This window comes from Eutrigla gurnardus (assembly GCF_963514095.1).
Source record: "Eutrigla gurnardus genome assembly, chromosome: 1".
Lineage (NCBI taxonomy): Eukaryota > Metazoa > Chordata > Actinopteri > Perciformes > Triglidae > Eutrigla > Eutrigla gurnardus.
Genome location: NC_139915.1, coordinates 37,114,403 through 37,124,402, shown reverse-complemented (window position 1 = coordinate 37,124,402; position 10,000 = coordinate 37,114,403). Strand labels below are relative to the sequence as shown.

The window sequence follows — 10,000 nt, the reverse complement described above, 5'->3', positions numbered from 1 at the left end:
TATAAATACATAGGTCATTTGTGTTGTGTAAGTTTTAAAGTAGAGTCTGGAGTATTGCTTGTTGCAGTGTAAACAAAACATTGAAACTGGGCCCCTCCTCTCGGGCTCAACTGTGTAACGTAACGTAGGCTACGTAACGTAGCCTCCTGCCACAGACAGCAGCAGTTATGAGGACCACAAAGGAAAGGAAATATAGCCTAGTCCAGCGGTACTCAATACTACTATACCACTATTTGTGTTTTGGTTGGGTCAACGCGTGTATCGGGACTTGTCTCCATGCCAACAGACAGCCTGTTATTGGGTCGCGCTGCGAGCATTTTTAAGTTTCACTTTCGTTTTTGAAGCCGTTCGCATATTGCCACTTTGCCAGTAGGAGCATAGATAGATAGCATAGACGGGAAAAGATTACATGAAAATGGCGTGGTCCAAGTTCTCTGCCTAAAGAAAGGTGGACAGTGAAAATCGCCAATTTAAATTTATTGAAAAACATCTTTGTGGCCCTTGAGGATTTGTATTTGAGTACGCCTGGCCTAGTCCGAGAGAAGCGTGTGCCCGAGGTGACGGTGAACAGTTGATACTCTGCCCCATCGTGTGAGTAACAATCTTAGGACGTAAATGAAGTGGCGTGCATGTATTGGGTGTAAAAGTGCAGTGACTGCCATCTTGTTTCCCTCACAGCTTCCGAGTCTGCGCCCGGCAGAGGACAGTGTGCAAGTGGAAGACCAGCGGTGGTCGTGGAGGATCGGTGTTGCCAAGCTACCACAATTACGGACCCCTCCCCCCCACACCCCCTTTTATCATTTCTGTGAATAAATATTGTTTTAAATGCCCTTTACAGTCTCCAAGCACTTTCTTGCCTTTAAACAGCTCCTCGCTCTTACAGAGCTTGCTTTAATTGAAAACACATTTTAAATTACACACATAACTTTTGCTAGCTGGGGTCTATATAGACATGTTATACAATAATATTATTAGATTTAGGCTAATTGAAAAACACAGACACAAAGTTAGTAGCCTAGATACAGTACATGGCTGTGTTCGAAATGCCATACTAACGTACTGCCTACTACATACTCAACGTGTATGTACTGCATACTGCCTACTAAATGACCGTTTGAGTATGCTGTTACCCTCAGACTGTTCACACCGAAGTATACACATCTCATACTACATTTTTTTTGTTTTTTTTTAACTTTATTGACATCTCGTCCTCATCTTCTCTCACGTAACCGAATCGATTACGTTAGCGGTTCTAGCTCCCGTTATATGGAAATTACTTATCAAAATATAAAGCATGATTATTATTACAGTTAATTTAATATTTCTAAATATTTTTTAAGTCAAATTACAATTGTCAAATGTTTTCTACAGTTTATATGCGCGCTCTCACGCTTTCCCTCTTTCTTCCTCTTACCTGAGTAGCTTCTTCACTCGCCATAGATCGCGACTATTAAGCAGCTTTTATCGATCATTAATCGTCCGTTCATAGATCGTATTATACCTCTGACCACGGAACACCAGCAACCTTCACCACGGAGACGACGGAGGCAATCTGCCCGTCGGAGGAGCTACATTATTCACATACATGGAATTTGGATTTCCCTCTGAAGTAAGTAAATATGACTTATCTGGTTTAAATACGTTCCTTTATCATTTGATTATCAATAGATGTGCATATGCATGCGTAAACAAATGTAGGCTACATGTAGGCTAATATAAGTGGTTTTAATAATATCATGCATGAGTTTGGTGTGATAAAAATAAACAAAGCAAGTGGGATATTAGTGAATAATTTATTAGACAAACAATCCATGTTATATATACAGGTTGCAATACGTGTATGAAAAGAAGAAATAAGTAGTTTATCAACAAATGAATAGGAAAACATTCTGAATAAATGTAATATCTGATGTTTTCTGTTACAGGTTGGTGCCAGACGGCCGTACTGCAGGTCAATCCTCATGTTCCCCCGATGGGCCTCTACTTCGGGAAGGGAATTTAAGGAAGGACTTCTGTCTTTCAAGGTGTTCCACGGAGAACCTCGTCCACTGCTTACTTACAGAACAGATGGGTTCCATGTCCATAGTTCCACGGTGGTGATGGGGGTGACAGCGACGAAGTCAACGAGCCACTCCAGCAGTCCTGGGACATCCTCAGAGGCTCGTAGCTGCAGTGTCTGCTCCAAATGTCCAGATCCCTGTGTTGCAGGAACATGATAATTGTTGAGGTTTTATTTGTGTTTATCAGTAGTGCAGTTTATAAGTAAAACTTCATGGACTCTGATGTTTTAACACATTGTAGATATTACCCAGCAATGCCTTTGCCTGATTATTAATAAGAAAGACAACTTCATCTTGTTTCTTTTATGCTGTAGAGTTCAATACTTTAAACTGCTTCCAACTCACCTTGTATTTCTGCTTCATGTTCTCCCACTTCTTCTTCTTAGCTCATCCAGCTCCACCTTCCCTCCATCTAATGTTCTTCAATAAACATCCTATATGAAGAACAGCACATAGAAAAGTGTTACAGTTCATTGATGATTTCTTGCTGTTCAACAGAACGTTTCAGGTAGACATCTCAGGAGAGCAGGACATCTCCCATCTATATACGCTGGTGTTCAACCTTATATCATTGAGTAGCTAAATATGCACCAGTAGTTGTTAAGCCCTGCATATAAGAATTATAACATTTAAACCACATTTTCTTAAGTGAAGTCTCTCAGAGCAGCATCCCTCCTGCCGGTGAACTTCTCCTCATCGTTCCCTCCACTGAATGAGGCGCCCGGTGTTTTCATCCGTCCCTTTAACGGACAACGGTGCACCGCATTATTAATCACCGTTAGTAAATATATAACCACGGTTTAACATAAGCACTATATTATTAGTTAACGTCGGTAAAAACGGCACATTTTCCGCTTCGCTTGCGCTCGCTAACCCTTATGGTAAATTACTGTCAGTAGGCTAGCCGGCTGGAAGGACCTTCGATTCGTAACGTTAACGTACAATTCCAACAACAATAAAGTAACGTTCATTATCAATACGATTTAAAAGTCAGCTGGAAACATAAAAGTCATGTTACAGTATACTTACATGTGTACGCGGTTTGTGTCGGGCTGTCGCCAGAATCACCGCAGTCGTCCGCCATTATCCAAAACTTGTGAAGTCAGACGAGCCGCAATGCATTTTGGGGAAGTTGAATAGATTTAGCAAGGTCCACTGTATACTCAGAAATTCTTGCCAATGCAGTATACATCCGGGCATTTCTCGCGTACACAAATTCACATACTATTGTATGTGAACGCACTACGTACTCAAATTTACGTCACAATTGAGTACGAGTAGGACGTTAGTATGGCATTTCGAACACAGCCACTGGGTCCGCACGGCCCAGATTTGCTGTTGCGGGCCGGATTTGGCCCGCGGGCCGCTAATTGGGGGTGGCTGCTTTATACTATTAGTTTATTATGACTATTATTATTATTAAATTAAGTGGGTGACTATTCCTCAGCCTTCCTTGGTGTTTTGGTTTTGACATACGCGCACGCACTGTCAAACTCGCACAGCTAAGGGGGGTCGGCGCGGGGGACGCCTTGCCATGGCGACGGGGGAAAACAGAACGTTGATGAACCAAACGAGCCGCGAGGATTTCCCCTTATAATAAGCGCTGCTGCCCTCCTGTTTAGGCCTATTATTAGAGCCGCTAGTTAAGTCCATTCAATGTGTGGGAAACACTGAATATGTATCATGACTAATACCATTAATAACACTAATACCATTAGTAAAAAAAATAAATAAAATCGCCTTCGGCCCTTCGGGCAAATGCCCGATATGCCCGATGGCCAGTCCAGCCCTGGTAACAAGTAATAAATAATGCATTACGCTTTTGAAGTAACTTGCCCAACACTGACAACATTTGTCAAACAGTGAGAGACAGACGTGCGCACGCTGCTTCATATGTACGCAGCTTCTTGTTACGTGTGACAGAGTTTGCGCACGTCGTTTCCGCGTACATGTGAGCGCCTGACAAAAATTTTCAATTATCTTCATGCGAGCGTTAATGCGTGCGTTCGCTAAAAAACGCATGAATGTTACACGTAGTTACTCCGCGTAATGTGATCACAGGCGTGCAGCAGCCATCACGCGTGAACGTGCGCGTGAACGCGTGACTATTATAAGTCAATGAGGAAACTACATTACACGTCAGGCGCTGTGTGCTGCACAGGCGTCAAAGCACGCGGGTGTGACGCGTTCAGTTGATAAGTGCACAAGTAATATGACACGATCCTGATGCCATACACACACACACATTTACATACACACATACATACATACACACACACACACATACACACACACACACACATTTACACACATACACACACACTTACATACATACATACATACATACATACATACATACACACACACAAACCCTCCCCTTCACCATCTCAACCATCAACCCTCCCCTTCACCTCAACCATCAACCCTCCCATCATTTACATTTACATTTAGGTCATTTAGCAGACGCTTTTGTCCAAAGCGACTTACAATAAGTACATTTGTCAAAAGAAGGAAACAAGGAAACCACAACGTATCATTGCCGATAAAGTAAGAGCTAAAAATAGAACAAGTGTTAGGTCCTCATCTGAGTAAACTAGTAGTTCAAGAGCAACAGTGCTACGATCAGAGTGCTATAGGTAAGGTTAAGGGGGGGGGGGGGGGGTGTTAGTAGGTCATGCTAGTCGAGGTGAAGTCTGAACAGGTGAGTCTTGAGCCTTTTTCGGAAAATGGCAAATGACTCTGCTGTCCTGACATTAGTCGGGAGTTCGTTCCACCACTGAGGCGCCAGAACAGAGAAGAGTCTGGACTTTGCTGAGCGACATTTGTTTGATTTCAGCGATGGTGGTACCAGCCGGCCAGCTGAAGTAGAGGAGCGAAGTGCTCGCTTCGGGGCATGAGGTTTGACCAGTGTTTGAAGGTAGATGGGTGCTGTTCCATTGATGGCCCTGAAGGCCAGTGTCATCGTCTTGAATTGGATGCGTGCTGCAACAGGGAGCCAGTGGAGGTCACGGAGGAGGGGGGTCACATGGGAGAATTTGGGTAGATTGAAGATAAGGCGTGCTGCAGCGTTCTGGATACGCTGCAATGGTTTAATCGCATAGGCCGGGAGTCCGGCCAGAAGAGAGTTGCAGTAGTCAAGGAGATGACCAGTGCTTGGACCAAGAGTTGCGTTGCATCCTTTGTGAGGAGGGTCCGAATCCTGCGGATGTTGTAGAGGGCAAATCTGCATGATCGGGCCACAGCAGTGATGTTGGGGGTGCAGGATAGTTGGTCATTGAGGATTACACCCAGGTTCCTCGCAGTTGACGACGGCAATACTGTGATGCCCTCGACAGTGACCGACAGGTCCATGCGAGGGCAGTCTTTCCCTGGGATGAAGAGGAGTTCGGTTTTATTCAGGTTAAGCTTGAGGTGATGTGCAGTTGTCCAGACAGAGATGTCAGCCAGGGCGCGCAGTTGGCGGAGTGGTTAGAGCGCATGCCATGTACAAACGTACATACGCAGTCGACCCCGGTTCGAATCCCGGCCGGAGGTCCTTTGCTGCATGTCACATCCCCTCTCTCTCTCCTCATGTTTCCAATCTATCCACTGCTAATAAAAGGCGTCTATGCCTCAAAAAAATCTTTAAAAAAAAAAAAGAGATGTCAGCCAGACAGTCCGAGATGCGAGTTGCAATGTGAGTGTCAGAGGACGGGGGAAAAGAGAGGAACAGCTGGGTGTCATCTGCGTAGCAATGGTAGGAGAATCCATGCGATGTGATAACAGAACCTAATGATCTGGTGTATAGTGAGAACAGAAGCGGTCCTAATACTGAGCCTTGAGGGACACCCGTGTCCAGAGAACAGGGTTTGGACATAGAGCCATTCCATGTGACCTGAAAGGTGCGATTTGTCAGGTATGATGTAAACCAGGTGAGAGCAGAGTCAGTTATGCCAAGTTCAGCCAGAGTGGAGAGGAGGATTTGGTGGTTGACTGTGTCGAATGCAGCAGATAGGTCGAGGAGAACGAGAACGGAGGAGTGGGACGAGGCTCTGGCGTCTCGCAGGGACTCGGTCACTGTGAGGAGGGCCGTCTCAGTGGAGTGAGCAGTCCTGAATCCTGATTGATTAGGGTCTAGGAGGTTGTTCAGCGAGAGATAGGATGACAGTTGGTTGTAGGCAGCACGTTCCAAGGTTTTAGAGAGGAATGAAAGAAGAGATACAGGTCTGTAGCTTTGGATGTCAGTAGCGTCTAGGATGGGTTTTTTAAGGAGAGGCTTCACAGTAGCTGTCTTAAAATCCGCTGGAATGACACCTGAGGTGAGGGAGGAGTTGATCAGGGTGGTGAGGAATGGCAAGATGTCTTGTGAGATGTCTTGGAGAAGAGAGGAGGGAATCGGGTCGAGGGAGCAGGTGGTGGCACGGTTAGATGTAACAAGTGCGTGAACATCTTCAGAGGTGAGGGGGGTAAAGCTGGTAAGACCATCCGAGTTGAGGGTTGGGGGAGATGTCTTCTGGGAGGGAATAGGCGTAAATGAGGAGCTGATGTCATTTACTTTCTTGGTAAAGTAAGTAGCAAAGTCATCGGCAGTAAGGGAGGAAGGGGGGGGAGGGGGAGGAGGGGTGAGGAGGGAGGAGAACACGGAGAAGAGTTTCCTGGGGTTGGAGGCAGAAGAGTGATCTTTGCCAGGTAGAAGGCAGATTTAGCTGCCGAAACAGTTGAGGTGAAGTCAGAGAGGAGGTGGTGGTAGTGAGTAAGGTCCTCGTGCTGGCCCGATTTCTTCCATTTTCTCTCTGACGCTCGCAACAATGATCTGTTGGTTCGCAGAGGTTCAGACAGCCAGGGAGGGGAGGGAGATGATCGCGCAGGTCGTGAGATTGGGGGACAGAGAGTGTCCAAAGAAGAGGAGAGTGAGAACATCAGGATGGAGGAGGCTTCCTCAGTAGGCATTAAGGAGAACTGTTCTGAGGATGGTAGCAAGGAGATAACAGTTGAGGAGAGAGCGGAGGGAGTGAGGGATTTCAGGTTGCGGCGGCTGGTGACAATTCGAGGCGTAGAGGGGAGGGATGTGGTGGGCTCCATGGGGAGGGAGAAAGTCACAAAGTGGTGGTCGGACACGGTGAGCGGGGTAACAGAGAGTGCCGAGATGCCACAGGGGGTGAGATGTTATACCTACCTCAATGGACGTCCTCGATGGACTCCCACAGATAGACTCCCTTGTCTTTGTTCAGCTGTCTTGACTCCCACAGATAGACTCCCTTGTCTTTGTTCAGCTGTCTTGACTCCCGCAGATAGACTCCCTTGTCTTTGTTCAGCTGTCTTGACTCCCACAGATATACTCCCTTGTCTTTGTTCAGCTGTCTTGACTCCCACAGATAGACTCCCTTGTCTTTGTTCAGCTGTCTTGACTCCCGCAGATAGACTCCCTTGTCTTTGTTCAGCTGTCTTCGTTCTGATGGCCAGACGCTGCAGCTGACGCTGTAGTGACAGCCTTTTAAGTGCTCAGTTTACCGCAAGTACTGAGTGTGACCCCTCCCTCCAATCAAGTCTATTCACTACACCTGAGCTGGCTCAAACTTAGTTGATTACTCACTTAGCATAGACAGTTTCACTAGGATTTCAACAACAAGCTATCAACACAAGACTAAATGTTACAACTAGCTTTACTCACACAATGCCTAAACCCAAATCTACAATTAGTTTCTGACTTACCAACAAGAGACAAAGCAGCGGTGGTGTAGTGGGTAGCACTCTCGCCTCACAGCAAGGGTTCGATCCCCGGGTTGGCCCGGGTTCCTTCTGTGTGGAGTTTGCATGTTCTCCCTGTGTAAGCGTGGGTTCTCTCCAGGTTCTCTAGCTTCCTCCCACAGTCCAAAGACATGGAGGATGGGGATAGGTAAATTGGTGACTCTAAATTGCCCGTAGGTGTGAATGTGAGTGTGAATGGTTGTCTGTCTCTATATGTTGGCCCTGCGATAGACTGGCGACCTGTCCAGGGTGTACCCTGCCTTCGCCCAATGACAGCTGGGATCGGCTCCAGCCCCCCGTGACCCTGAATACAGGATAAAGCGGTAGAAAATGGATGGATGGATGGACAAAGCAGCTTCCTTCCTTTCTCCAGACAAAATGTGGTTTGAAGGAGGTTCACTGGCAGTCCTTTAAGCACTGAGTGTGACCCCTCCCTCCAATCAAGTCTATTCACTACACCTGAGCTGGCTCAAACTTAGTTGATTACTCACTTAGCATAGACAGTTTCACTAGGATTTCAACAACAAGCTATCAACACAAGACTAAATGTTACAACTAGCTTTACTCACACAATGCCTAAACCCAAATCTACAATTAGTTTCTGACTTACCAACAAGAGACAAAGCAGCTTCCTTCCTTTCTCCAGACAAAATGTCTGGAGAAAGGAACCCCTTCACCATCTCAACCATCAACCCTCCCCTTCACCATCTCAACCATCAACCCTCCCCTTCACCTCAACCATCAACCCTCCCTTTCACCATCTCAACCATCAACTCTCCCCTTCACCTCAACCATCAACCCTCCCCTTCACCATCTCAACCATCAACCCTCCCCTTCACCTCAACCATCAACCCTCCCTTTCACCATCTCAACCATCAACCCTACCTTTCACCTCAACAATCACAACAACCACCCAGATGAAGAAAAGCTGAAAATATAACTTCCACTGAGCAACTTTCCTAGGAATTAATGGAGCCCCGCCTCCAACGGCGTATCCTAGTCTCGTCATACATCCGCAGTCGCACCCTGAGCTGATCGGACGCCATTTGTCTTCGTTAGCATCGCTGATGTATTGTGTTTTGTCTCCGTGTTCGTCTCGTATCCACAGATACCTCATGGTCATGGCGGAGAGTTCGGACATGGAGCAGCTCCTCGCATCGTTCAAGAGGTTCGCCGTCCATGGAGACACGAAGGCGATGGGGAAGGAGCTGAACGGGAAGAACTGGGCCAAACTCTGCAAAGACTGCAAGATCATCGACGGCAAGAACGTCACAAGCACCGACGTGGACATCGTCTTCTCCAAAGTCAAGTGAGTATATTCGATTTTCAACTAAACTACACTGTGAATCACGTTAGGATTACTTCACCAATCACAAATTAGTGAGAGTGGAAGAGTGGAAGTCCAAGTAGGTCGGAGGTCTGCGTGGTGGACCGGTCCAGAAACATGGCAGACCAACAATCGTGTTGCCTAAACTTTGTAGTTTTACAACTTGTTTTGTTGGTTCTAAGAAGGAACGACGAAGGTCCTTAAAGCTGAATTTTCTCTGCTGGCCACCAGGGGACGACTCCTCTCTGGTTGTATAGAAGTCTACCAATGCTAGTTAGCTACCAAGATGACTTTAACACTTAGCTGTAAAGTTGACCTCGAATTATAGCAGCTTCACACCAGAATCCACATGGATCCAGATCCAGTAAGGGTGCTGCTCTGCTCGCTTGTGTTCATCAGATCCACCTGTCGCTCCTCCACAGTCCAAATATGGTCACTTCCTTCTACTGGTTGCAAAAAATCTAAAGAACTGGAGGCTTCTGAACTGTGGTCCTCAAACCGATGTTGCCATGATGACGTCCCCCCCCTCATAAGACGGCCTGTCAGACAAAGTTTCCTTCAGCGTAGCTAACGTGAAAGGTTAAACAGGTTAAATGTTTTCTTTTCCTTTGGAGGCGGCCGGTGGTGCAGAGGTTAGGGCAGCCGCCCCGTGCACAGAGGCTTAACGTCCTTCGTCCTTAACGCGGTGGTCCCGGGTTTGAATCTAGCCCGGGACGTATTTCCTGCATGTCTCTCTTCTCTCTCTCCCACAATTTCCTCTCTGTAATAAAAGTAATAAAAGGCTTGACAGGCTCTCCGCCTGAAAAAATAATCTTTAAAAAAAAGGTTTTTGTTTGAAGACAGAAAACATCTCGGGTCATCACCTATGAGGAGTTCCAGAGGGCGC

General features: G+C 46.5%; 1 protein-coding gene across 3 annotated transcripts in view; it reads left to right on the top strand.

Annotated features, from left to right (window-relative positions):
* Positions 1–10,000, top strand: part of tppp3 (tubulin polymerization-promoting protein family member 3) — a 22,373-nt gene that overhangs the window by 9,842 nt on the left and 2,531 nt on the right. For all 3 annotated transcript variants that reach the window (XM_084015934.1, XM_084015932.1, XM_084015933.1), the window contains exons 2-3: positions 8,896–9,096; positions 9,954–10,000. The exon at positions 9,954–10,000 is cut by the window's right edge and continues 107 nt beyond it. In XM_084015934.1, the coding sequence (XP_083872060.1) occupies positions 8,903–9,096; positions 9,954–10,000 (241 nt within the window). In that variant the 5' untranslated portion in view covers positions 8,896–8,902. The remainder of the gene's footprint in view (positions 1–8,895; positions 9,097–9,953) is intronic.